The 26,633-nt window shown below is 55.2% G+C and overlaps 9 protein-coding genes across 9 annotated transcripts; 3 read left to right on the forward strand and 6 right to left on the reverse strand.

Moving 5' to 3' along the window:
* Positions 1-956: 956 nt before the first annotated feature.
* CABS01_06652 (uncharacterized protein) lies at positions 957-3,236 on the reverse strand (the record flags this gene model as incomplete). The annotated part of the gene is made up of 2 exons (XM_060540017.1): positions 957-2,801; positions 2,856-3,236. 2 exons carry the CDS (start codon positions 3,234-3,236, stop codon positions 957-959), a joined length of 2,226 nt encoding a protein of 741 aa, XP_060403701.1.
* A 1,799-nt stretch (positions 3,237-5,035) lies between these two features.
* On the forward strand, positions 5,036-5,866 carry CABS01_06653 (cutinase; the record flags this gene model as incomplete). The annotated part of the gene is made up of 3 exons (XM_060540018.1): positions 5,036-5,401; positions 5,460-5,639; positions 5,696-5,866. The coding sequence occupies 3 exons, from the start codon at positions 5,036-5,038 to the stop codon at positions 5,864-5,866; spliced, it is 717 nt and encodes a 238-aa protein (XP_060403702.1).
* Positions 5,867-6,592: 726 nt separating this feature from the next.
* CABS01_06654 (phosphotyrosyl phosphate activator protein) lies at positions 6,593-8,214 on the forward strand (the record flags this gene model as incomplete). Its single annotated transcript, XM_060540019.1, has 2 exons — positions 6,593-7,714; positions 7,771-8,214. 2 exons carry the CDS (start codon positions 6,593-6,595, stop codon positions 8,212-8,214), a joined length of 1,566 nt encoding a protein of 521 aa, XP_060403703.1.
* A 634-nt stretch (positions 8,215-8,848) lies between these two features.
* Positions 8,849-9,759, reverse strand: CABS01_06655 (uncharacterized protein; the record flags this gene model as incomplete). Its single annotated transcript, XM_060540020.1, has 4 exons — positions 8,849-9,120; positions 9,188-9,316; positions 9,411-9,581; positions 9,747-9,759. The coding sequence occupies 4 exons, from the start codon at positions 9,757-9,759 to the stop codon at positions 8,849-8,851; spliced, it is 585 nt and encodes a 194-aa protein (XP_060403704.1).
* Positions 9,760-13,684: 3,925 nt separating this feature from the next.
* On the reverse strand, positions 13,685-15,577 carry CABS01_06656 (metal ion transporter metal ion transporter; the record flags this gene model as incomplete). The annotated part of the gene is made up of 3 exons (XM_060540021.1): positions 13,685-14,537; positions 14,595-15,108; positions 15,169-15,577. The coding sequence occupies 3 exons, from the start codon at positions 15,575-15,577 to the stop codon at positions 13,685-13,687; spliced, it is 1,776 nt and encodes a 591-aa protein (XP_060403705.1).
* Positions 15,578-16,704: 1,127 nt separating this feature from the next.
* Positions 16,705-17,559, reverse strand: CABS01_06657 (phospholipid methyltransferase; the record flags this gene model as incomplete). The annotated part of the gene is made up of 4 exons (XM_060540022.1): positions 16,705-17,219; positions 17,280-17,296; positions 17,360-17,399; positions 17,499-17,559. 4 exons carry the CDS (start codon positions 17,557-17,559, stop codon positions 16,705-16,707), a joined length of 633 nt encoding a protein of 210 aa, XP_060403706.1.
* Positions 17,560-18,296: 737 nt separating this feature from the next.
* On the reverse strand, positions 18,297-19,908 carry CABS01_06658 (uncharacterized protein; the record flags this gene model as incomplete). The annotated part of the gene is made up of 4 exons (XM_060540023.1): positions 18,297-19,366; positions 19,422-19,584; positions 19,647-19,768; positions 19,836-19,908. The coding sequence occupies 4 exons, from the start codon at positions 19,906-19,908 to the stop codon at positions 18,297-18,299; spliced, it is 1,428 nt and encodes a 475-aa protein (XP_060403707.1).
* A 1,058-nt stretch (positions 19,909-20,966) lies between these two features.
* CABS01_06659 (uncharacterized protein) lies at positions 20,967-24,732 on the forward strand (the record flags this gene model as incomplete). The annotated part of the gene is made up of 3 exons (XM_060540024.1): positions 20,967-21,233; positions 21,285-22,833; positions 22,883-24,732. 3 exons carry the CDS (start codon positions 20,967-20,969, stop codon positions 24,730-24,732), a joined length of 3,666 nt encoding a protein of 1,221 aa, XP_060403708.1.
* A 169-nt stretch (positions 24,733-24,901) lies between these two features.
* On the reverse strand, positions 24,902-26,289 carry CABS01_06660 (uncharacterized protein; the record flags this gene model as incomplete). The annotated part of the gene is made up of 2 exons (XM_060540025.1): positions 24,902-26,014; positions 26,098-26,289. The coding sequence occupies 2 exons, from the start codon at positions 26,287-26,289 to the stop codon at positions 24,902-24,904; spliced, it is 1,305 nt and encodes a 434-aa protein (XP_060403709.1).
* Between the last annotated feature and the right edge of the window lie 344 nt (positions 26,290-26,633).

The following is a 26,633-nucleotide window of genomic DNA, read 5'->3' on the forward strand; positions in this document are numbered from 1 at the left end:
AATTACTTCTCAGTGAGACATCGGCAAACCCTTCCAGGGACCAACCCTCATCCTCCATCTCCCGCTCTTTCAAATCCTCCTCCCAAAAACCATCTGCCGAAGGCCCCACGGCCAGCGCACCCCAGTCGTGCCCCCATCCTCCCAAAAGCCCCAACCAACGGGCCCCAGTGTCACGGCGTCGCCTTACGTGGCTTATCAGCCCCCCCGAAGCCAAAATCTTCGGCAGATGTTTTTGCGCGTGTTCTGGCGGCCGCCGCAACCAGAGGAGCCTGAGGAGGAGGTTCCAGAGGTTCAGGAGCTATGGGCGCATTTCCTCTCCTTCTCAATCCCGTCTCCTGCTCCTCACTGTGTAGATTATGGCGATTGTTTCCCACGCCCCCTTGCGCCGGCCGTCCGTTTCCTTTGCCCGGCCCCCCAGCCCAATGACACGAACAGGTGGGATCGGATCGGAGGTGCCCACGTGGGAAGAAGAGGGAATCGACACTACACAGACTACACTGTGGCCGCTCACCTATGCCGTTTCCGGATCCTGCTATAGCCCTTTCTAACTCCGTGCTAAGAAGACACAACCTCACGGCGTCACTTTGACGTCGTATCGTGATATCGTCTCTCCATGGTCAAATCTTCCAGCAGAGCCTTCGTGTCAAAATTGCTGCTGTTCTGACCGGTGATTGGGGCATGATTCATGCTCTTCGCTAACTGCAACCGCATAGAGGAAACGGTTTGGTAATAATTGGAATCATCCGAAACGCTGATTGCGAGTCATCACCGCTGATTACGCGTGAGGTGAGGTAGTAGGCGAAACCCTGCGCGCAGACATGATTGAACTTGATAAATCGAGGCTTTCTCATATGCCCGGAATGATGATATTGGGACGCTCGCTAGGAATGTGTGGGTATCCTCAAAAGACAATAAACTCGCAGCTAGTGTATCTCAACAAGTCGGCACTTCTCAGCTCAAGTTGCTGCAAATGCCGGAACCTCCTTGCCTCTCGATGCTGCGTGTGCCCTGGCGCTTTGCTTAAGCAAGCTGATCATAGCTATGACATCGCCTTCGTCGCGTTTGAGCATCATTGCGAGCGCTTGAGTACCAGAGTCTGGTCTTGCGGACAACGTCTGTAGAAGCCACTTGGCATCTGCTTCAGGCCAGGCAAAGGGCTCAACGTCCACCGATCCTCGCGTAGTATGTAGATGACGATTCACTGGTCCAGCCTGCTGTCTCTCGTACCTGCTTTGTTGACTCTGTTGCGGGGAGCCTGCCATTCTGCGTGCTTTCTCGGCTGCAATCCGCTCTTCCAGTCGTCTATCGCAAAACTCCCGTTGTCGTCGTCTGGTCTCTTCGTATTCGTGCCGCTCTCGCTTTTCCTTCTGTTTCTTCTCAACGAACCGCTGTTCGTAAAGTCGTTGCCGCTGAATCGTGTGATTGACCTTGGTCCAAGTCACATCCAGCTCTCGCTTGAAGCCTCGTAAATAGTCGGCCAGCTTCCCTCGACTGAGCTTCTTGGATAGTAATTGCTCCTTCTGCCTCCTCCTCGCAAGGTTTGAGAGCATGCCATAGTATAGCTTCTCAATCCAAGCAACCAGTCTGTGCATAATTTGCAACATCGTTTTCGTGAACGACCCGGTGTAATGTGATGTATTGTGCTCAGTACCCTTTTGGAATACGTTTCCAAGCGTGACCACAAGCAAAGGAATGACACTTTCGTACAGCTCCCTAACGAAACGTGGCGCCGGCATGTCAGATTCATCGCCGGGGCTGGGCTTCTTCGCTTTCGTGGCTATCCTATAAACAAGTGTGTCGACTTCCTTGAAGGTGTGCCTGGCATCGACCGCATCTGCATCGCTCGAATGCAAATAGTCGCATTGTTTACTGAAGAGGGGCGCACGAGGTGCTCCTTCCCAGAAATCGTTGAGTAGGTGAATTCGGTCCCAGAGAGGCTGAGTTCTCTGCGAGAGTTGCGCCGGCCCGGTTGTGAGGTCAACTGCTCTTCCGTCTTTGGAGCGCATCCAACCCACCCCATTCATCAACTCCTTGATGCTCTTCAATGACGGTGATTTGACTGCCGCCGCGGTCAGTCGGTCTTGTTCTTCGGGCTTGTGAAAGATGAAATGATCGTCCGGGTACTCGTAATCGACCTCCGGAAAGAGGTCAGGAGTCAAAGGGTCCATATCATCAACCAAACGTCGAAGCTGCTGCGTTGGCTCTATTGGATGTGGCTCCATTTGGGAGTCGGTATCCCCTGGATAGGCATCATCCCCCCTTACTTGTGCAGACGGCGGCAACTCAGCCATAGTTGGATCGTTGTAGAGTTGCTCATCATCATCACCATCCCCGTCGCCTTCTTCTGAGCCTTGCGCCAAGCCTTGCTCTGCGCCCTCCCCGTCTGTGTTCTGAGTCTCGCGCTCGACAGACAGTCCATCCCCATTGTCTGGGTCTTGTGAATCAGATCGCGAATCGGACGATTCGTCCTCTTCGTATGATGATATTGAAAGGTCGACTGCGACGGCAGACCCTCTAGGTGGGCTACTCGCAAACTCATAGATATCCGCTCTGAGGCCTGCAGCAGCGGCAGGTTCGTCCTCGTTATCTGGGTCTGGCGTCGCTTGAGAAGCGTCGGCATTCAGAAAGCCTTCACTTTGTTTCGTCGCTTTCGTTCTCGAGAGTCGACTGGACTCTTGAGTTATCTGCCCCTTTCCGGCACGGCTTGCGTTCGTACGATGGGTATTCGTTGCTTCCCTACGCAATGTATCTACCCGGAGATCCTCACGTATCTTTCTCGGCCGTCCTCGTTTTTTGGCAATCTGCAGGATCAAATTGTAAGCTATTTGAAGTAATTTGGAATGGCTTGAGCTTACTTGTGCTTCCATCGGTGCCTCCGCTACCAATGGCAGAGCTGCACCTTCGCTTTGGTCGTCTGTTACTTCTTCATCTTCCTCGTCTGGACCATCTTCTGTTGTCTGTTCATCTCGTTCTCCTTGGCCATCTTTTTCGACGCTGCCTTGATCTACGTCCACCTGATCTTCTTCCTCCGCATCCTTCTGACTTCTTCGTCTTCTCTTCATTCGTATAGCCTCAAAATCCCTAATGTCCTCCACATCAACGTGACCGAGACGTTTGCTGCGCCGGGTTCCCGCCGGAACCTTATCAATGCTGCTGGTCGGTATGGCCCTCTCGCTATCTCCCGCAGCTTGGCTCTTCGCCGGCCGAACAGATCGTTTCCTGGTGGCTGCCGGCATCGCCGTCTTTCGACCGGGGATACGGTTGTGTCCTAGGTAGGAGGTCGACTTGAGGAATGTTCTCTCAAGCAAGGCGACGTGACCGCGATTGATATTCAGTGCTCTTGGCGTCTCATTGTCGACGATCCGTCGTTCGTCCAATGACGCGGATGAAGCAGCTACCGACGAAGTATCGCGACAGGAACGCGCTCCTAATGCCTTCCGACCAGAGCGTGTTCCGAGCAGGGATCATGTTGCTAGTGCCCGCAGGCGGGGCCGGCGATGGCCCCTCCTTCCGGCTGAGTCAGCAAGAAGGGTCCCTCAATTCGACACTGCCCTGGACGGAGACATTCACGTTTCCTAAGTCAGCATGTTCAACACCAACTCGAAGGATTGTGCTCACGACAGTATGCACAAGCAACCCGATGACCACAGCATTCGAATGCGGTTTCTGAGGCCCTTATCTTGTAGGAGGGCTGCGTCCACCGCTGGGGTTCACATGTTCACCCTTCCTTGTACTTGACTCGGTCTCCTCTCCGACGATAGCTCATCCCTTCCGTATTGGGCACCTTGTTCAAAGTTTTGATCGAGATGTCTTCACTCCTTTCTACAACGCAGCAGGACATGTTAGTCCGATGGTTACCGAATTGGACAAATTTCTAGAGCCGAGTACGACTTCCAGGAGCGAATTCTCCGCCAAGACGTCATCAACACAGTTTTTGACGAGAACTAGGCTTGCAAGTGCAACACTTAGCATCATGAACAGGTTTCTCATCAATCCCTATCTATGACCTTGGAATCTCTTCAATGCAAAGTGTCATTGAGTCTGGCCCAAAGGCAATGGTCTGACATGGGCTCCTCGAGATTTGGCTTTCGTGATAGGTTCGCGGATGAGTTCAAGGTAGTCCGACGAGGCGAAAGAAGCCAGCATCATGGCAGAGGCAACCCTTACCCTCACACCACTTCGAAGCGTACCCGAGATGGGAGCTTACTCTCTTTAAACAACACACAGACTCGTCGAGCATGGAGGTCCATGTCAAACATCGACGTGTTCCAACCCAGATCGCTATCCAAGTCCACTGCGTTTCACCCATAACCTATCGGACGCTGATCTCCTTCTGCAGCTCTCACTCGTTCATCGGTCTTTTTCAGCTGAAGTGGTCTCTTCTATCTACCTGGCAACAGTTGGAAACAATCGTGCCGATCGTGCATGATGCGGCTCAGCAACTGGAAGCCACAGGCCCACAGCCTTTTATTTTCGTCTGAAAAGCTGCGACATGTCCCGTTCCCGCCCTCAGCTTCCCGGAGCTAGAGCTTCATGCCGTCATGTAGTGTCGGAGCTTCTTTTGGCCATGGACTTATGGTGGCGACCGCATCCGTTTCGTCCCTACTCGATTCTTGGCCAGACGCGCCAAAACTGTGATGGGAAGCGCAAGGAAGAATGAGGCCGTCCTTGCCGGTGTGGGTGTCGAGGTGCCGGGCAATAGGTAGGTTCTTCCCGTCCCGGACACGAGGCAAATAAATCTTGTTGCCGGAAGCAACGGTCTACTCGATCAAGCAATCTACAACTACAAAGCAGGTTTTTGGCTTTTTCTGACATTTCAGAGTTAAAGAAAAGTTCAAACGGGGTCGGCAATTTTTCATTCGGCGAGGCTTGCATTTGTTATCATGGTTTCTTCTTTTTGACTTTGTACTTTCGCTTTCAGAACCCCTCTTCATATGCCAGCTAGTTGTCTTTGCAACAAGACTGATTTAATGTCGATTGTCCTTCAGGTCGATTCTTCACGAGCTCCTATCGACGAACGGCGCCGTCGCCCAAGATGCGTTTCAGTGTGGGAATTGCGTTCCTTCTCGGCCAGGCTATGGCCTCACCTCACTCGCTTCAGCAACTCCAGCAAAGACAAGGCAAGAAAGACTGCCCACCAATTCATATATTTGGAGCGCGAGAGACTACGGCACCGCCGGGTTTTGGTGCCGCGGCTGGCATCGTCGACGACCTCACCAAGGCAAATCAAGGGGCCACGAACGAGGCCATCAACTATCCCGCATGTGGAGGGTCGTCAGACTGTTTGGGAATCAGCTACGCGGACTCGGTGAAGAATGGGACGGCGGCTGTTGCCACGGCCGTGAACGACTTCAACAAGAAGTGCCCCAAGACGAAGATTGTCATGCTGGGGTTCTCTCAGGTATGTCTTGCATGTTGGCATTGCATTAGCAAAGACAGATCTGACTGATGGAAATCAGGGTGCTCAAATCATGGACAACGCGTACTGCGGTGGTGGAGACAGCATTGAAGGGGTCAAGGACGTCAATGTTCTCATCTCCAATGAGGCACTCGGCGCGGTGAAAGTCGCCATCTTCATGGGTGACCCACGTTACGTCGCTGGCCTTCCTTACGAGGTTGGCACATGCAAAACGCAAGGGGTAAGGTGGTGGAAGAAATATACAAAAGAGAAGAAGCAGCTACTAACGCACACCAGTTTGCACCACGACCTCAGGGGTTTCAATGCCCGAACGGAGGCAACATCAAGTCATTCTGTGATTCAGCAGACCCGTTTTGCTGCAACGGCAATGATCCCGTTGCTCATCTACAGTATCCCAGCATCTACGGCGACCAGATTAAACAGTTTGTGAGCGACAAACTAAAATAGAGGAAACGAGAAAGAAGGTTGGAGCCCATCCTACCGAGAACACCGTCAACCTCGACCCAGGGAGACTTGCACTTGCAAACCATTCAACCTTGGCGCACCACCAACTTCAGGGCCGCGCGGCCTTTGATCTAATAGATGGCCTCTTCGAAACGAGGGCCATTGAGTCATTTCCGAGTCCTTCTTGTCATCAGACTTTTACCTTTTCTTTCACACCTTTACCAAGAGCTCAACCAGAGGTACATACAGTTCATAATAGGGAGGCCATAGACGGCGCTCAGACAGACCGAGGTTTGGATAGAACCTAAGCATAGACGTAATTAATACAATTTGATACATACTCTCGGTCTCGTCTCGGTCTCGCACAAGTAGTAGAAAGTGTGAGTCCGTTTGACACGTCCAAAAGTCTGCTTCGAGCCAAAAGTCAATTCGGTGTGTTTTGGAGAAAGTTCTATCAGGAATTCGGGAGAAAATAAGCTTGAAGCGGGAGAGAATCTTTAATTGTTCGTAGACCCTGTACGCTGTAGTCATGGCCGCTGACTAAGGCACACTCTGTCGTCACTCCACAATGTTCACCCCTCCATCATCTCAAACATCGGGACGTTGCGCTTAGAGCTCCAAGCTATCATCCACAGTCACAGCGAGCAGAACCTCACACAACCACATCCAACCCAAAATCTCAACCCCTTTCGTCCCAACCCACGAGTACACACACACAAGCAAACCAAAATGGATCCTCCAAAACCATCACCATCAACCTCATCAACAAAACCACCCGAGAAACCATCCTTCCCCGCCATCACACCCCTCCCAAAGACCCCGCGCACCTTTCAAACCCCCACCAAGCGCATCAACACCGGCACCGACCTCGCAACCTTTCTCACAACAACAGCCTACCGCGACATCCTCCTCTTCCTCCTCCAGCTCAACCGCTCCCTCTGCCCGCGCCGCAACCCAACCCGCCCAACGGGCCCCTCCACAACCTACCCGCTCTCCTCCGTCCCCTCCACACCCGAACGCGGCCTCCCGCCCTCCATAGCCCGCCTCCAGGCCCTCCTCGCCGAAGCCGAAGCCCTCATCGACCTCGCGCCCCCGGACCCGGGCCCCCGCCGCTTCGGCAACGTCTCCTTCCGCAAGTGGCACGAGCTCCTCGCCGAACGCGCCCCCGCCCTGCTGTCCAAACACATCCCCGACCCCGTCCTCGCTTTCCCCGCGACGCCGTCCTCCGAGCCGCCCGCCGCCGAGCTCCTGGCGTACCTCCTCGGCTCCTTTGGCTCCGCGCAGCGCCTGGACTACGGAACGGGCCACGAGCTCGCCTTCCTCGCCTTCCTCGGCTCCCTCTACAAACTCTCCTACTTCGCCGACGACACCGCCGCCACCACCACCACTAACAACACCATCGCCGCCTCAGAAAATGGCCAACCCACTACCGCAGCCGCAGCAGCACCAGACACATCCGCCCTAGACCGCACCATCGTCCTCGGCGTAATCGAACCCTACCTCCGCGTGGTCCGCCGCCTCATCCTCACATACACCCTCGAGCCAGCAGGATCCCACGGCGTATGGGGCCTCGACGACCACTCCTTCCTCCCCTACATCTTCGGCTCCGCCCAGCTCGCGGCGCCCGTGTCCGCGGACTCGGACCCGATGCCGACGGAGGGCTCCGTCCGCGGCGCGCCCAAGACGGGGGACATTGTCAAGCCCGCCGTCGTCGGGGACCAGCGCTCCGAGAACATGTACTTCTCCGCCGTCGGATTCATCAACGACGTGAAGAAGGGTCCGTTTTGGGAACACAGTCCCATCCTCTTTGACGTGTCTGGCGTCAAGGACGGCTGGGGCAAGATCAATAAGGTGAAGCCCACGTTCTTCTCGTACCAGTGTAGGGTAATAACTGACATCCCTCCCAGGGCATGCTCAAAATGTTCAACGCGGAAGTCCTCCAAAAGTTCCCCGTCGTCCAGCACTTCACGTTCGGCTCCCTCTTCTCCTGGGACCAAGACCCCAACGCCGCGCCCGTATCACAGTCCGTCCACGCCGCGAACCAGCCCTCGTACAACTACCCAGCAACAACGGCGCCTCCCCCACCCCAAGCCGGCGCAGGCACGGCCGCGCCGTGGGCGACAGCAGGTGGCGCTGGTGCTGGTGCTGTTCCGATAGGTCGCATACCCCCTCCTCCCCCTGGTGGCGCGGGAATACCCTACTCGCGACAGCCGCCGCCGCCACCGTCATCCGCGGCTTCGGCGAGGGGGCCGCCGCCAGGTATGATGGCCATGCCTCCTGGCGCGCAGCAGGCGAGGCAGGGCACGGCTGATGCGCAGGTTGCGTTGACCAAGGCGCCGTGGGCAAAGTGACGAGAGTGGAAAGGAACACGGAGGATGTCATGAGTTATTATGTGGAATAGATACCCCGACTGATTGTAGCTCAAGCTAAGCAGAGGTTAGTTTGAAGGCATGGGTGGAGATGGAACCTGAAAAAAGCCAAAGGGCCAAGACGTGAGCCGGGAAGTGGTCAAACGAGACCAATGGTATCTGCATAGCCTGGAGATACAACTTGTAGATACGTCGCTTTCGTTGCTCCGGTGTGTCTATAGCGTCTGGAGACAGCAGCCCGCGGACGAGAAGAAAAGACAAAGATCATGTCAGTTTAAGAAAGTACGCTTGATTCAACTTCTCGACTAATGGGTATCCGACAATTAAGCAAATGAACATGAGTAGACCAACGGTCTGAAAGCAAGAAAACCATCTAAACCCCCAATTGCATGTATGTGCCGCTTATTCTCCCCTTGTGACTGGAGTGGCTTCGTCATCGTCGTGGAGACAGCGGTTCGAGAGATGACGCTACGGGGCTGAATCGCTTGCATCAATTGCTCTCTTGCTCCTCTGCCGACCCAAGCCCCTTGACCTCTGGTCGAGTCTAGTCCTTCTTCAACCAGATGACACTGTGATTCCGAAACCAGTCGTTGGGGCCGAAATCCAACGGCGCAATCTAGGCGGTGGCAGCGGCCTCCTTCTTCTCCTCGGGCTTGGCGGCCTCGGTGGGAGCGGCGGCGGCCGGAGCAGGGGCGGCAGCGGGCGCGGGCGCGGTCTCAGCAGCAGCGGGAGCGGCGGCCGGGGCGGTGGGTGCGGGAGTTTCCTCCGTCTTCGCGGGCTCGGTGGCGGCCGGAGCAGCAGGGGCAGCAGCGGGAGCGGGGGCGGTGGCGGGCTCAGGGGCCTTGGGGGCCTCGGCGGCTACGGCAGGAGCTGCGGGCGCAGCGGGAGCTGTGCGAAGCGCATCGGGTCAGTCTTCTTTTTTCTTCGTGAATTTTCCGTAGTTGGGGATACTCACCAGCCTCGGGAGCCTTGGCGGGCTCGGTGGTAGCAGGAGCAGCATCCTCCTTCTTAGCCTCGGGCTCGGGGGCCTTGGCCGGCTCAGCAGCGGCAGCAGGAGCAGGAGCAGGAGCAGCAGCGGGCTCAGCTGTTTCGTAGTCAGTCAGTAAGAGCTTATTGAGGCGACAACCTGGCGAGAGGTTGTTCACGCGAACATGAAGAAGCGAGGGGAGGGAACGTACTGGCCGGGGCAGCGGCGGGAGCAGCTTCAGTCTTGGTAGGCTCGGTGGCAGCGGGCGTGGTGGTCGTCGCGGCAGGCTTGGCCTCGGCGGGCTTTGCCTCGGCCTTCTTCTCGTCCTTCTTCTTGAAGATGGCCTTGAACTTGGACTTGAGGTTGTCCAGGGCGTCGATGGCTAGTTGGGAAGCATCGCATGTTAGTGATTTTTCTTGGCACTTTTGACTCAGATATTTGTCGCGTCGTCGCGTATCTTTGGGAAGCTCTGATAGCTTCTCTGGCAGCTTTCGCAGTAGGACGACCGGGGAGAACTTAGGGAAGGGTGGGAAACGGGCAGACTTACGAACTCCAGGCATGATGGCTGATTTTCGAGAGAGGATGTGTGTGTGTAAGAGCTGGTGTAGTTGTGTAGGTACTATGTATGTACGTGTGTAAGCGATTGCGGCGATGGAGCTACGATACTCGGCGACGATGGATGCTGGAGAGATGTAGTTGGGACGACGACGGGGTCAGGGCAGGTCTATGTAAAGAGCAAGAAAGTCAAAAAGAGGCCACCGACGATGAGGTGGGCAAAAAGGGCCAAGGGCCGGGGGGTGTTCCCATTTCTCAGAGAGGATGGAAATAGACGGTGCAGATAGACGCCCACCGCAGGCCTCAGGGAAGGGTCTCGTCTCCAGGTCTCGTCTCAGCACAGCATAGCACAGCACAGCACAGCATGGCAGTCACGCGTTGGCCTTGGCATAAGTCTCTCTCTCTCTCTCTGTATGTACTCCGTACAGTATAAAGTACCTTAAGAAGCAGTTGGAGGCATGACGGCGGTGAGGTGGGCAACCAAGGGAAGAGCCCAGGATGCCATGCCGGGACTTTCCAGCCAAAGGCAAAATGATCAAGGTGGGAACCAATGGGCTGCATGACCTCCCTGGCTGAGGCAGTGACAATCAATGGGGATTCGGGGGAATGGGGCATGGCCTGTATCTGTAGGTACTTGTTGACGATCCTCGTCACTTCTCATACGTCTTCTCTGTCCTTCTTGTTCCAACAAACGCCAGTCTGTGGTGTTGCTTCTCGTCTTGTTCGCCTTGTTCTTCCTCGTCTTGTTGGAGTAGTAGAGATAATGGAATATCAGGAAGAACCACATCTTTGGCCATCTCGGGTTCCATTGTCTGGAACTTGTAAGGTTCTTTCTTGTCTGGGCTCAGTACTAAGAGGTAGTGAAGTGTGGTAGGGATGGCAGCTGCACGGCCTTCCCACTAACAGATGCACGGGGCCAGTAGCGGCGGTACGTATCTGAGCTTAGCCTGCGAGAACTCGTCAAGTCCCGTCCACCAGTCTGGAGAGACTCGTGGAGAGCACCTTATCCACCACACCACACACCTGAGCTTGATCCCTCCGTCCATCGAAGAAGAGACTGCCCTGGCATACGTCTGTACAGATAAACATATCTCATGGCGTAGGGGCTAGAGAGTCACTCTACTGTCGAGCCCTCTTCCGTAACGAAGCATCAGTCGGGAAAGAGTCCAACGGACCACAGTCCAAAGTTCAGAGTTCATCCGTCATCGGAGATTCGCACGCCAGTTCGTATCGATTCCCGCTGTGAGTTTGATGAACAGGATGGGCACTCGACGGGATGCTGAAACCCTGCTTTTCTGCCCCCCATCTGCCATCCTCCCTCTGCCCTCTGTGCCTCTCTGGCTGGCCGCCGGTTACTTGCCTGCTTGCTGGCTCACTTGCAGCTGCAAGCCAAGAATATTCCCATCTCCTGCCGCCGTATCTGCTGCTACCGCCGCCGCTGCCGTATCCCAATATCCTGCGCATCTGCCCTGGCCAAGGCATCTCGTCCCATCCCACTCACTGCACCAGGCAGACCAGGCAGACTGCTCTGCCCTGCAGGGTGGCATCCAGACGCATCTAACATGAGGGGAGGGGGGGGGGGGGGGGTTTCCAACATGTGTGTGTGTCTATGAGATACCTTAGCGTCGCGTGCGTGGGTTAAAGAGAGAGACATCAAATCTGACGGAATGCCGTCATTTCACTTCAAGCCAGATTCAGGACCAGGGTCCAACACAATCGAGGCAACCCAGCGCACCGGTGACCAGGGCATATCAGCCTAGGCGCTACGTGGTCTGGTTCACCATTCATTCTGCCATCTATTGTCGGGATGGCTATCCCCCAAAAAAGAATAGCGGGAATAGCAACAATCAGTACGAACCACTGAATACCAAACGTTGGATCGAATAATCGATTTCGCCCGGTGGGCTTTTCGAGATTGCTCGAAATTGGCGCGGATGGATCGTTAGGGGGCCCTGGCCAAGCCTGCCTGCTTTTCCCTCGTCCCGCTGCGACGTTGCTCATCTCGACTCGCTTGTTGATCCTCACATTGACAGCAGGTTCAACGTTTTGCTACGCAGACTCCACGGCTAAGATGCAAGTACTCCGTAGGTTTGGAAATAAAGTCTGGCTCATCTGTCGGCACGTGGGTGGGCGCGCACACACACACACACACTCCTTTGCACACCACCACCTACTGCATGATTTGTATGCACCACGACGTCAACTTCCTCAGGGCGAAAAACCAGGCTCAGAACCGAAACCGACAAAAGTGAGGAGTGCAAAATGCGACAAAAGAGAACAAGAGTCGATAGATAGGTAAGGCCAAAAAGAAAAAGCAAAAGAATGGGGCTCAACCGGGGATCGAACCCGGGGCCTCTCGCAGAAGACGACTTGAAGGAATCAAGAACCCAAAGCGAGAATCATACCTCTAGACCATTGAGCCTAACCAAGCCGTTTTGCGGCTAGGAATGCAGGGGCTGCGATGACGGGGAGGCTCGATTGGCCGCTTATGTTCCCTGTCAAAAATGGAAGAGTGGGGCAGCTATTTTTTTCGTCCGTGGTGCTGCTGCTCGCTTCCCCAGTGTGCCAGCCTGCCGCTAAATCCAAGCCGCGAAGAGAAGGAAGTTCAAAAGGTTGTAGATCTAGGTGTGTCGGGGATCTCGTTCCTTGTATGCCGCAGTCAATAGTTTGAGGGAAAACGATAGAATTCAGAGAGGCTCCTTCCGGGTGTTGTAAAAGACAAATCTCAAGTTTTTCGTTTCTTGGCTGGGTGGCAGAAATTAATCATGAAGCGTTCGGGAGCTGGCAAGCCGGCCCTTGCTAGATCCTCCAATCAATATCTAGCCTGTCTCCGCCCGCCGATATGGTTTCCCTGGCCAAGGACCGACTACCTTATTTGCCTCCATAGTGACATTCATCCGGCGGTAAACTCCCAGATCGCAGAAGCAAGCTGTGTATAGACTCCTTGGGGGAGTGGCAGGCGCAGCGCGCAAGAAGCAGTTAGCGAGCAAGACTCCGTCGTTCTCATAGAAGATCATGACCTGTCAACAGCCAGTGTACTCAGTAAGATAATAACCCCATGGAAGCGAATGCCTTCTTGAAGCCAATATAACTTACACAGTTAAGTAGCTAAGTCCTAGGCCTAATCAGATGACGCCTCCAAGCCCAAAAGTAGGAAAAACGACCTGGCTCTCTTCCGACGTTGTCTACACATCAAGCTCGCAGGCTCACTGTACTAGGTAAACTCAGTGAAATTATCAAGTCGTGCTCCTATCTACATGCCTATATGCCTAGTCGATCCAATTCCAAGATCTCAGGAGAGAAAGCCCGCCTTGACGCCCATATTTTCTTCCCATGGATGAGGATCATGAAGGGTCCCAAAACCACGCGGCTATCTCCAGTCTATTCTAGATAGAAGAGGTTCTGTCATCGACAATCTCATCAAAGACCGGCAACGTAGCCATCTCCCACATGGCATTCCGCATCTTGCTTTGACATGTAAGAATTAGGAAGGGTTGGACCGAAATGCGAGTATATCCACGTCTCCCCGGGCAGGGGCAGTTGTCGATGATCAAATATTCGCGATTCACATCTCATCTTGTGCCGGCGTTCGGTACCTTATGTAAGTAAGTAGGCAATACACATAGTGAGTCCTGGTAAATCTGCAACATACGAAAAACTGAGCTGAACCAAAGACAGTAAAATCTCAGAGGCATTTAAACAAGATACAATCGAGAGAAGTGAAGTTGAAAATTGTCTGTCGTGTCAGAATTGTGCTCACCTCCTTTATACGTCCCCCTATTAACTCCCACCACCACTCCAACCGTCTCGTACATTACGTACATGATAGTATCGAATATACAAGCAAGTCATCAAGTCATCAGTCGTCAAAACGTCCAAAATGTGCGTATACCTTTCCCCGTTTCCTCCCATAAGCAAAACCAAAAACGCTCAATTATGAGCATTCAACACCAACAACACCAAATTCGCCACAACCATGACAGTAATCATCAACCAAAGCAAAACAGCAAGCACCGTAACCCACCACGAATTCGCCATCTTCACCCCAACAGCACTAAACCGCCGCGCCGGCACGACGCCCGTATCAGACCCGTAGCTCGCGGCGCCGGGTACGACAGTCATGTACTTGTCAAACGACGTGAAATAAATCAGCGGCGCCGTGATGACGGGCAACACGGTGCTCAGCACGACCTGCGTGCCCGTCAAGGCGTTGCTGAGCCCGGACTGCCCCGCGACGGCGACGACGACGACGGTCGGCGTGACGCTTATGAGGCGCGTCGCGAGGCGGCGGAGCCAGGGCCGCATGCGCCAGTTGAGCGCTCCCTCGCTGACGAGCTGGCCGGCGATGGTGCATACCAGGCCCGCGGATACGCCTGACAAAAGGAGGGCAAAGGCAAAGATGATTCCAGCGGCGGAGGAGATGCTGTTGGCAAGTAAGTCGTGCATGCCGAAGATGTCAGAGGCGAGAGACGTCTGGCCCTGGTAGAGCGCTGAACCCGCCACGATGAGAATGGCCGAGTTGACGAAGAGCGCAAAGATGAAGAGGGAGAAGACGATCTCGGCGATGGAGAACTTCATGCAGTGCTTTATGGCGGCCATGGAGGGGAAGTAAAAGACCTTGTTGTAGCTGTCGACGGTGGTCATTGTGTCGGAGCGGGGGAGTTCCTGGAGGTTACCCTCCTTCATGTCAAAATCTTTGAGGCGGGACTGGACGACGCCCGAGCCGAGGTGGAGGCTGTGAGGCATGACTGTTGCGCCCAAGATTCCACAAGACTGATATAATCTGTCACAGTACATGTTAGCACGACCATTGGATCGCAGGAGGGCCTTCTCTACATACCCCTGAGTCTGGATGATGGAGCTGGACGGGAGGTATCCGCGAAACACCTGACCGACGGTCGTGTTCTCAATCAACGAAAGCTGAATACAGAAGCAAACGACGACGCCCAAAACAAGAAAACAGACGCCAATCTCAAACAGCCGTAGGCCGCGCATCGAACCATCGGGGCGGTAAAAGACGACGATGAAGACAACGTCCACAATGGTGAGAACGACGCAGGCGATCAACGGCAACTTTGGTATAAGCAGGTGTATAGCCGTTGCAGTTCCAATGACGACCGCCATATCCGTCGCGACAATGGCAATCTCGGCGAGTGCGTAGACGGTGAGGTTCATCCATTTCGGGAGGAAGACGCGGCAGGCGGTCGCCAAGTCGAGGCCTGTGATGGTTCCGAGTTTGATAGACAGCGCCTGGAGGAATATCGCAACAATGTTGCTCAGCAGAACGATGAACAGCAGGTCAAAGTGATAGGAAGCCCCGGCGGCGATATCAGTGGCGTAGTTTCCGGGATCAACTGAGTCAGATGGTCAGTCTCGACTGCACTTTCAATACCTCGTGCTCCAAGGATACCTACTATATGCGACGGCAATCATGAACCCGGGTCCCACAAACTTGCCAAATGTGATGAGGTCGCTCCATCGCCTGTTGATCCAGTTCTTCTCCCTCTTGTGAACGGTATGGCCTGGCAAGGGAAGTGTCGGTCCTTCAAGGAGCGAAAACGGGCCCTCGTCGTCGATCCGCGTCTGCTTCTTGAGCGTATTCGGGGCAAAACCCTCAGTGCTGGCCGACGTGCCCTGCGAAGATGCAATGGTATTGAGGTTGATGAAATCCGGTGGCACGTCACTCAGTCGCCTGGACTCCGAGTGTGACTGGCCGTGTAGAGTTTGGCTGATGGTGTAGTCGGCGGTGAAAGGACTGACGCTGGATCGGCGGGAACTGCCACCTTGCTCAGCGACGGGCTCATCCAGCCATGTAGGCTTCATGGTATCCCAGGTAGCAACGACAGATTTTGATCTGGTCCGCGATGCTACATTCCAAGGGGACGATTAGAATTGATGCCAATGTGTAACCTTGACAAGCAGACTCGTCAAAACTTGCCATGGGAGCGCTTATGAGCGGCAGCGTTGAACCCTTTGCAAGAACGTCAAAGGGAGGGAGGGAAAGGGGAACAAAAGACTCCTCGGTTTGAGGAGGAAAACGGGAAACAGCATAGTTTTGTCACGTCCATAGGTGCCGATGCTGAAAACGGAGCCGGAAACACTACCAGATCCTCACTAAACGGCAGAAAACATTCCGAATGCGGTCTCCGCGAAGGCCTACGGCGCCTCCGTATGAGACACCACATCGTCATGAGAGCAAGCCCTGGGAAACATCCGACCGAGCTACTGGGACGCCCAAGAAAGACGGAATGGAACCGGGCAGTGGGTTTTCTCTTCGAAACAGGTCCAGATGTGCGAGGGTCTTTCTTGGCTAATGCGGACGGGGCGGGACGAGCAAAGAAGGGCGCTCCACGAAGCGCCCGCCACTAGCAGTCAGTCGAGTCTTGGGAGAATGCTTCTGGACCAGACTTCCTGAGACCTTTTGTCCGCGTTCGGAATAGCCGGTGGGAGAGGGCACTTGCTAATGTTAACCAACATGGCGAAATCAACGATTATGGCATGGCTTGCCATTTCAAGTCTGTGAGTGGATAAAAGCAGAAGTTGAAGCTGTGGCGTAAACGGAGGCGCCTAACCATGTCATGTAAATTGCATCTTCTGGTTGGCCTGACTAGAAGCGAAGTTTCTCTGGTCTGAATCACTAAAGTAATAGGTGTTCGACAGCCGAACTTTGTTGAAGGCTGATGTCCATTTTTTTGGTCTCTCTCTCTCTCTTCTCCCTTGGCGGGCCGTTTTGGGCTTGACTCGGCCGGCCGCCTTCGGGAAGATGTGTGTGTGGGACGGTCAGCTCACCGGACTGACCGGGCTCACCGAGACCCATATCACCGCAGTATCCCGGCGGGGACCTGCGTGGCTCCGTACACCCCCTGTCGTCCGGTCTTGCGCTCGGCCCCGATCCGGAACGGGATGTGGAGATGGGTTTTGTGCTGTTGAAGCTGGGCCTCTTTTGGCATTCACCTAATCTTCTTGGTGTCCTTGCCATCAGCACGTTCGCGGTCTCTCTTGGCATAGATGCCAGCAGTAAAGGGGTTCTCATAGCGCAGGGCAATTTGGTAAACGATGAAGACCCAGACAGTCAGCAGGATGCCGGCGGGCTTGCCGTAGATGAGGGCGGCGCCAAGGAAGCTCAGGGTGGACCCATTGTACATCGGGGCGTCGGTAATGCTGAAGGGGAAGCCAGTCACGATGCTGTCCATCAAAATGCCGAAGTAGTCACCGAGAAACGTGCCGGTAATACCCAGCTGCCATGTCGAAGAGAGAACGAGAACGTTGCCACATGCCACGAGGGCGTATCCGACATAGGTCACCGCATCGGACGCGAGAAGTGGGTGGGCTGGCTGGAAGCGCAGGGCCCGTTCGTAGAGAAGATCACGGAAAATGCCGAGAGAAAAGATGGTGGCAGCCAGACCGTAGCATGCAGCTTGCGAACGTCCACCAGCGAGCTTGGTGAGGATCTTGTTCTTGTACTCTGGGAACCAAGCAGGTTAGACGGTGGCTACTGGGACACGACCGTGGCGGCTTCACGAACCTTGTCTTGCGACGATGCTACGCAGATGTTAGCACACAACTTGGCTGAGGCACGCTGACGAACATAGGAAAGCAACTTACTTCCAGAACAACGGGTTGAAGGCAATTGCAGCGGCAGAAACTGTTTGCAACGATTTGGGTCAGCGGGGGGAAAGAGGCGACGACGAGGAGCTCGAGAGGAAAGGAAGGGCCCAAGCTCCACGGGTACGACATGACGTACTGAGTAGGCTCTTCTGGTTGAAGTCGACCAGGGCCTTGTTGTCAATCTGGACGGGCGCCATGGCGAATACCAATGTCAATGGAGAGGAATGCTGTTGTAGAACGAGAGAAATCTGCAAGGCAATGCAACGAGTAGTTTTCCTCTCAAAAGGAAGAAAACCGTTGAGGACAGAGAGTAGCTTATTTAGGAAGAAGAGAAGGATGGGTTGGGAAGTCTCGCAGGCTTGTGACAGAAGCTCGCTCCACCCCAGGTATTTATGTTAGCGGGGACACCTGGCCATAGCGTCTCGTCATAACGCAGTACCAGTAATGCACCGCTGGGGGTCCAAGGGTACGGTTTACGTCCTTAGGTAAGTACTTTTCATCCTGTTACCTACGTACCTTTCCGTACCTACTATGAGGTACCTTTACCGTTTGCTCTTAAGGTAGGTAGCCTTAGGTTTCTTTTCTTCACGGGGTTTCGACGGTCTTCGGGGCTGGGGTAAATGAACCCTCCAGCCCCCGCCGCAGCTATCCGATCCTTGACGCGGCAAGCGATAGCTCGAGAGAACGAGCTCCTTTGCCAGCGCATCCAACACAATTCAATCCTCCAAAGACTCTGAGGCGCAAGGGAAGGCAGTACAGAATCATGAACTGAAAAGTGTCATCAAGGAATCCAGCATATATATAACTGACTAGAAAACAGCGCGCCGCCTTGACCAATTCGCAACATGGGGGGTATCAATTGCAACGTCAACCGCCAAACACCATAACCCGGAGATAATCCCTCAAAGTAAGCCAACAACGCCCGGGCACCCATTCACCTGCGATTCCTAGTCTTCTTGGCCACGGTGCCCGTGTCTTCTTCCTCGTCGTCCTGGCCCTTCTTGAGATCCTCCGTGAGGCCCCACTTCTCCTTGTCGTACCAGTCCTCGCCGTCAGACATATCCCGGTTGGCACCACTGTGCGCTTCCGACTTGGACCACTCGAGAACTGTGTTGCGTAGCCGGTTGGCCTTGAGAAGGCCTTCGTGGAGCTTCATAGCACCGCGGCAGACCTCCTCTTGTTTCTGGACGTACAGAGCTAACAGGCGGCGGATATCCTCGGCCTCTGCCTCTGGTAGACCCACATCTCGGTCTGGGCGAGCGTTGGCCGGCGGCCGGAAAAATGGGTGGACAAAGGTTTCGTCCGCCGTCTCCGATGCCGTTGCCATTGACGGCGCATGCGTACCGTTGCCGTCAGCCAGTTCTGTTCCGGGCTGTGACGGAGGTATCGCGTTGCCATCGTGCATTTCAACGTCAACCGCCTTTTGTTTCTGCTTCTTGTCGGCTTTGCTTTCAACCTGTGCCTCCTTGGCTACCGTGCTAGGTTTGGAAGTTTCGCCGTTTGCTACCTGGGATGCGTCTGCCTCAGGCTGAGTGTGCTCCTTCTCTGCCTTTTCAGATGCGGACTTCGCTGCATCCCCCTTCTCGGAGCCGGCATCAGTCATTGTTACGTCCCCATCTTCGTTGTCCTTGTCTCCAGACGCCTCGCCGTTCGTGCCGTTTGGCGCATGTTCTGGTTTCGCATCGCCGCTCAACGTACCAGAGGAGGCGTCCCCGTTTGATCCGGCAGTGGTGGCTTTCGTGTTTTGGAGGTAACCGCGTTCGACGTAGTCTGTCGAGTACAAGTCGGCATCGTCCGGACCGACCATCATGCCACAGGGGACCCATGTGTAGTCGCCGCAAATCTTTGTGAAGAGATGTCTGACTCTCCACAGCGATGCATTTTCTTTCCGTCGAACGTCGCAGCTTTGCTCGGCTATCTCGTCTAGGGTCTTGGCTGTGAAGGGTTTCGAAAGGGTCGGATGTTGTGGCAGATCGATTGAGGCAGTCAAGGGAGCTAGGATTTCTGGAACGGGGTCAGTTAAGAGCCTGGGAGCGCGATTGATTCTTGTGGTACTGACGTTCAATTCGAATATTGGCGTAGGGGTCAAGCTCTGTGGCCGAGGAGACAGCCTCCTGAATGCGCTCCTCGTCGTCGTCGCTGTCAATTTCGTACCCTTCTTCGTCTACAATGGGAGGGTTGCGGCTGATTATCGTGCGCTGCTGGCCAGCGTAGTCAATCACCTGCGATGGTTAGTGTTGGTCGGACGCCGTGGGCGGGTATGCGGGAGGAACTCGCGACGTACTTCGTTGTAGACTTCGGGACCGGAGGGTGGTGCGAGTTGACCTTTGTGAGCAAAGAGTGCGCGCTTCTGGAGTTTGTGGCCGCGGTTGCCGTAGTGGTCAATCTCGTCGTCCGAGTCGGATTCTGCCAGGTGCTCGTTAGAATGTGAGGTCGACAAGGCTTCACGACGGGAAGTGATTGGTGTACGTACCATAGGCTTTTCGCTTCAGAGCCTTCTTCATAGCGGCGACCGTCTCGGCGAACAGGATCTGTTGGGTTGCCATTGCGCTATTCAGACTCTTGCCCCTGGCGACGTGCCCAAGCGATCACGGAGGTGGGTGCGGTGGCAGCGGCAGCGAGAAGCAGGACGAGGGGAGACAGAGTCGGGGTCGGTTGGAGCCTTTTTCGAGTAAAGAGACTAAACAGTCTCAAATGACTGGTTATTGAGTTCGAAGCGGATCGGGAGAGGTGCGAGAGGAAGTCATTTACGAGACCGGTTCGGAGAATGGTGTGGTGTGGGAGAGGTGTAGGAAAGGTAGAATGGGTAGCCCTCAATTTCTGCGCGCAGCCTCTGTGACGAGGCGGGAGGAGAAGGACGCGGGCGGGCGAGGCTGGATTTCCTGGCCCTGTGGAGGGTACCCGACTGCGCTCCCACACTGATGAGCGTCCTACTAGGTACATAGCGACTGCGCTGCGCTTTCCACTGCTGCCAGGTTCCCGTCCGCTCTTTGGAGGTGGGTCGATCATGACCGCATTTAGGTGTACAGCCAATCATGGCACCCAGCATCGGCAGCCACTTTACCCGATGCCGAGACGTCCTACTGTCGCTGATCGGCTGCCCTGTGCCTCCAGCGCTGTTCAGGGGGGGTGTCCACCTGCTTTGTGGTCACTGCCCGTATCACTACAGCGGGACGATAAGGTACCTGTGGCCTGAACACATTAACGTAGCTTAGGATTACCGGCGGTGGGCTGGGATTGGGGTGAGGTGCGGGACGAGAGCTGTGATACTTTTGACATGTATCTTTCTTCTCACAGACCTGTTGGAGGACGCAGTACATGCGCGCTCCTCAACTTGCACGAAGCTTCCCCATTCGCGACAACGTGCAAGTCTTGCTCACTGCACGCTCTCTTGCTGCAATCGCCTGGTTTCCTGATCCCAGCGGTCATGCTCCCTTGAGTACCGCTTCCGTGAGTGCCCACTAGCTACCTACTGCCATCACCAGGAGTACATGCTTCTAACGTGCAGTGTCTATCTAGAGTAGCTTTGCGATCCGGTCGACCCCTGCCAAAAGAATCGATATCTTCATGGTCGCCTTGCGCTGCATGCTCCAACTTGATAATAATGGACGGATACCCGGTTGGAAGCCTGGATCATAACATCCCGCACATCGTCATTGCCGGCCTGACTTCGAGCCCCGCCAAAGCCCTGCCTCTGAACGCAGAGCTTCGAGACCAAGCCCTCTTGATCCGATCCGAACTGCCAAGCATAGAAAGCCCGAATGCCGAAGCCTTGAAAGACTACATAGTTCGTCAAGATGGAAGGAATCACCCATGGAACGGCAAAGACAGCGGGAAGCCGTACAGGCTGCGGGTCGCCGTTGCTGGTCGAGTACGGCGCGCACCACCTACTTGCATCAAGTCAGGGCTAACATCTGCATAGTCTCTTGTTCTCCCTCCTCGCCGCGCTAGACTTCCAGACGGCATAGAAGCTCCCGAGACGCCCGCTGTGCTGCATTCGCCCTTTTCTCCTCTTAGCCCAGTCTCTCCATTGTATCCCGATGGCTTGATGAACACAGACTGGCTCCAAAAGCATGAGGACATGGTTCCCAGTGTCTATGTATCTTTCTATACCCTGACGACCGATCCGACACTTGCTACCCTTCACGACAATCAGCTGAAAACGGACATCAACAACTCCAAGACCGCTATCAGCAGGTCAGGCTACAGGACACGCTTCGCCGTTGTTCTCCTGAGCGATGGCGTTGCTTCGGCTTCTATGCAAGATTTCATGCAGGAGAGACTCGAGAACATCAGGCGAGGCGTTGCTTTGGACAACAAGTCCTTCTTCTACCTGTCGCCCCAGGACCTTTCAACAGATTTAGAGCATACTGCAGACTCCATGCTTGCGGCTGTCTTCTTGCAAGCCATAGAGTACTATCGCGATCTCGGCCGTCATGCTCGGAAGAAGCGCAGCCGCGGAATTGCTCCGCAACCTACAGTGCCGCCTACGAGCACTTCCCAAACGACCTCGGTGCAAGACTGGAATGTACGATACGATTACAAGACGGGGGTTTTCGCCGAGTTCCGACAGGAGATGGACGCGGCGCTGCGCTCGTATGAACAAGCTTATGAGGGGCTCCTCAGTCAGGACGTCATGGACATAATCCCCAGCTGGAGCCCGAGATGGAACGAGGCGCGCATGCTTGCGGATGTGATGGCGATACGCAGCATTCGATGCCTGCTCTGGGGATCCCAGAACACTGCTGCCGTACGGAAATGGCACACACATCGGGACAGGATAGCAGACTTTGTCGATCGACGCGGCCGGGGAACGAATAACTACGGATGGGCTGCATGGGAATCGAGGTGGGCGGTAGTGATGGCGAATCTAATCGAGAGAGTGGACATTCGCAGCTTGGCGCCAGCAACGCGAACGTTATTCCTTCAGCCTGAAAAGGCTGCTGCAGCCGATCGCTTACGACCATGGGAAATGCTGCATCACACGGGATATTGGTATCGCATCGCAGCTGAGCATCTGATGACCCGGCGAAGACTCGCCCGGTCTATTCCAGAAGAAGACCGGCGCTCGCCAGATACCACTCCGGCTTCGGCAGTTGCGAGCAAAGCCTTCCAATACGACACGTACATGTGCCCAGATCCTCACGAGGAGTTTCCTCTGCAGGGGACGGGCGTCAATCATTCTAAGCTCATTATAGACATTCTAATGGCAGCTAGATCCCAGTTCCAGGCACGGCGTCAACTGCGGTTATCGGCCGAATTGTCTTTGGAATGCGCGAAAGAAATGGTGAACCTAAAGGCCTGGGACGACATTGTTGCTTTGCTGCGACCTCTCTGGGAAGACATGTCGTTCAGATCAGAGGGATGGCTCAACATTACGGAAGACCTGAGCTGGGTGTTGCGTGCTGCGGCCGCCCGAATTGGTCACGGGGAGCTTGTAGTCGCCATTGACTGGGAGCTGATGAACAGGAGTAAGATCTTTTCTTCTCTTCATCTTTACGGACACTGACTGCAACACAGAGTTCACACGGCGGCCCAACTGGCACTACGACATATCTAGGTCACTCGAGGGACTCGATATCGAGCCCAAACCAACTGTGACCATTAATGATGATGTGGTTTCCTCCTTCATCGCCGCATCCTTCATCTTCAAAAGCGAGGATGGTAAAGCTGGCGAGAACTGTCAAGCGCAAGTTGCCATTCGATCCGACGCTTTCCCAGATGCATCGGCGGTGACGCTCAAGGGCCTGAGAATCGACTTTGAAGGTAGCTTGAAGACCATCACACTAGATCATGACCCGGAGTCCAATGGTGGAAAGAGCAAGGGCAACGTCACGCTTGCGGACGTGCCCCTGACCGAGCAGGCTCGAGACGGCGAGGAGGAAGAGGAAGGCTCATCAGGGCTGAGCGGATCTGGAAACCTGACCCTGAAGCCTGGGCACACGAACGTTTACGAGATGGCCATACCTCTGCGGGAGCCCGGCGAGGCGCACGCATCCTCGGCGACGTTGATCCTGGAGACGGACACCTTTTTGCTGAATTATACCGTTACCTTCCGGGATCTGGGAGCGACGGACTTTTGGTTTGGACCATATCTTTCACGGAGACGGATCGTGCGGCAGAGCGCGCATGTTATCCAAGTCCAGGCCAGGCCGCCCAAGCTGGAGATCAAGCTGGCGCAACCTCTCGATCAATTTTACGCAAACGAGCCAATGGACCTGGTTGTGGATGTTATCAATGCCGAGGAGACCGAGGCTGTGGCTAAGCTCGAGGCTCACGTCTTTGGCGAGCAGATCCCGTCCTTCCGCGTGGACATTGAAGACGAAGGAGAACATATTGCAGAAGCTGGTCAGGAGGAGGCCAAACTTACGGGGTTGACACTTGGAAATTTGGCAATATCGCAGTCAAAACGTGTCAAGATCAGGCTTGAACCCGTACAGTTGACCACCTCTTTCGATGTCACACTGAGGGTGTTTTACCATCTCGCCGCCGACCCGGCTACCTTGATCATGCAGATTCTACCCGTCCAGCTCAACGTCGTCAACCCCTTTGAAGCAAACTACGATCTTATTCCGCGTCTCCATTCGGATCCCTGGCCAAGCTTATTTGATTATGAGGGCGTGCAGGACCCCTCGGGCGACGAAGCTGCGATGCAGCCCCGCGGTCTGGCACAAAAGTGGTGTCTCGTGTGCCACTTTGCATCGTTCGCGACGGAAGACCTGGAGATTGTTAGCATGGACGCCGAAGTCATTGCGTGCCAGAATCACGCACGGTGCACCACGGCGACCCGCCCAGACATCGCAGAAGGCGGGCTCCGAATCCCACCAAAGCAGATGCAGGAGGCCCAGTTCGATCTGGTGGCTCAAAAGTTCAGTCTCGACGATCGGGGGCCTGCGTCCCTCGACGTGGCTTTTGTCCTCAAGTGGCGCCGCACATCAACAGCCTCGTCACCAGCGCCGGTCAACACGACCAGGATGCTTGTCCCAAGATACATCGTCTTGGGCACCGAGCCTCGCGTCCTAGCTTCGTACTCTCTCGCCAATTCCGTGACGGGTTTGATACATTTGGACATCACCATTGAGAACCCGTCGAGTCATTTCCTGACGTTTGGTTTGAACATGGAGCCCAGTGACGAGTTTGCGTTTTCCGGCTCTAAGCAGACCACGGCGCATGTCTTGCCCGTGTCTAGGCGTACCATTACGTACCGGTTGCTACCTTTGATACGGGGCGACTACATCCGGCCCACGCTCGTGGTTCGGGACAAGTACTTCCAAAAGGTATTGAGGATCATACCGACGGAGGGGATGAAGATCGACAAGGACGGCCTGCTGGTTTGGATACCGCCAGAGGAGGGCGAAGAAGAGGAGTAGGAGGGGCCGGTGATGATGAAACGATCAAGCTGCCGGGCTTTCTTGTGTACATAGACTCTACATCTAAAGGTGTCTCTAAACATCCAGCTCCACAAAGGTGCCAAACACTACCATGCTCTCGCTCCTCTTGGTTCTAAACTTTCGTCGCTCGTGAACTACACACATGCTTCTAGATCTTCGCCTTGGGTGGCCGCGCCGACCCCCCAATCTTACCCATCCACTCCTCGGTAAGCGTCGTCTTCTCCTCGACGCTCAACCTCGTCCACCGCTCATATTCCTCCTGCTCAACCCTCCACTCCCCCATCACCTTCTCAATCCACTCAGCCGTCAACTTTGCACTCGTCCCAGGAACCTCCATCGGGAACAAATGCCCGCCACCCTCGAGCGTAACTTCCTTCACCCTCCCCCTCGCGACCCCACCGCTCCCGCCTACCCCGGTCCCCGTCAACCGCATCTTCTCGTCGCGCAGTTCCGGCGTGGAGAGGTCGCTTGCGCCGCCGAAGACGTAGAGACAGCTGGGGCGCAGGTGCGGGAGGCGTACGAGGGTGGATGCGCCTTCGGAGCGGTAGACGGGGAATGTGTAGTAGCGCTCGTTGAGGGCCGGGTCGAGGTCCGGGACGAGGTCTGGGTTGACGAGGTTCGTGCCGGAAGAATCGTAGGCGTGCCAAGAGGGGCGGAAGTAGGTGAAGACCTCTTGGTGTTTTGTCGTTGCGAGGGTCACGCTTTCTTTTGTGATGGGGGTTTTGGGGTTGTTGGTGCTAGAGGTGGAGGGGTAGAGTTGCGTGGGCACGTCGCGGAGGCCGTGGTCCATCCACGCCTCGAACACCCTCTCATCCCAGCCGCGGTAGAACGGGCTCTTGAGGAGCGCTTTACGCGCCTCCTCGCGCGAGGGCCAGAGATCTCTGCGGCGGGCGCTCGCTGCTGCGGGAGACGCGGCGATGGTGCCCTTTGCGTTGGAGGACCATTTCGAAATGACGGGGTCTAAGAGGACGACGCCGGAGAAGAGGCGCGGGTTGATGAGGGCGACGTTGACGATTGCGTTGCCGCCGAACGAGTGGCCCACGCCGAGCAGGGGACGCGGCGGGCGGAGGGTGTTGATGAGGTGGAGGAGGTCGCGGGGGTGGTCGAACCAGCCCGGGTCGTTGCCGAGGAGGGGTTCGTTGAGGGATGAGGAGCGGCCTTGCCAGGCTGCGTCTGCGATGATGATGGAGCGGATGCGGAAGGTTGAGGTCGGGAGGAGGGACTGGGCGTGCAGGTCTTGCCAGAGGGCTTCGTAGAGTTCCTGTGATGATTAGTGAGCGTGGTGTTGGTGAGGTGTGTGGTTCGTGAGGAAACATGAGACGGAGTGAGATGAAGGTGACGAACCTTGGGGAAGCCGTTGGCGTGGGCGCCAATGATTGTGACGTCGCCGGGCTTGGGGTTCGGGTTGTCCTTTGGGACGTACTCCTTTACGGCGAGCTTGAGGACGTCGTCTTGGGAGCGGGAGAGGGCGCGGGGGAACTCGCGGATGTGTGAGCCGTCGAGGACGTGCTCCCTGATGTGGAAGACGGAGGACATGTTGATTGTTTAGTGAGGCTGTTTGGTTGAATTGAGATGAAGTGAGATGAGTGAGTTTCACTGAGTGAAGGACTGCTGTTGCTCAGCCAGGACACACTCAGTTCATGTGTGAGAGAGTGCGTGCGTCTGGTACGTGTATTAAGTAAGGAGAAATAAGATGAAAAGAGGTCAAGGTGAGGCCAGGTCTCAAAATATCGTCTGCCAGCTTCATCGGCTACACAGGTAGGGTAGGCAAGGCAAGATTGACGAGGTTAGAAGATGGGACTAAGCTTGCGACGAAGGGACCGGGTCGACGTAGTAAAGGTGAAAGTCTGGGGTCCTGGGGGTGTTGTGTGGAGCTGGTA

The sequence above is a fragment of the Colletotrichum abscissum genome (assembly GCF_030869225.1).
Source record: "Colletotrichum abscissum strain IMI 504890 chromosome Unknown Scaffold_14.1, whole genome shotgun sequence".
In the NCBI taxonomy this organism is placed as follows: Eukaryota; Fungi; Ascomycota; class Sordariomycetes; order Glomerellales; family Glomerellaceae; genus Colletotrichum; species Colletotrichum abscissum.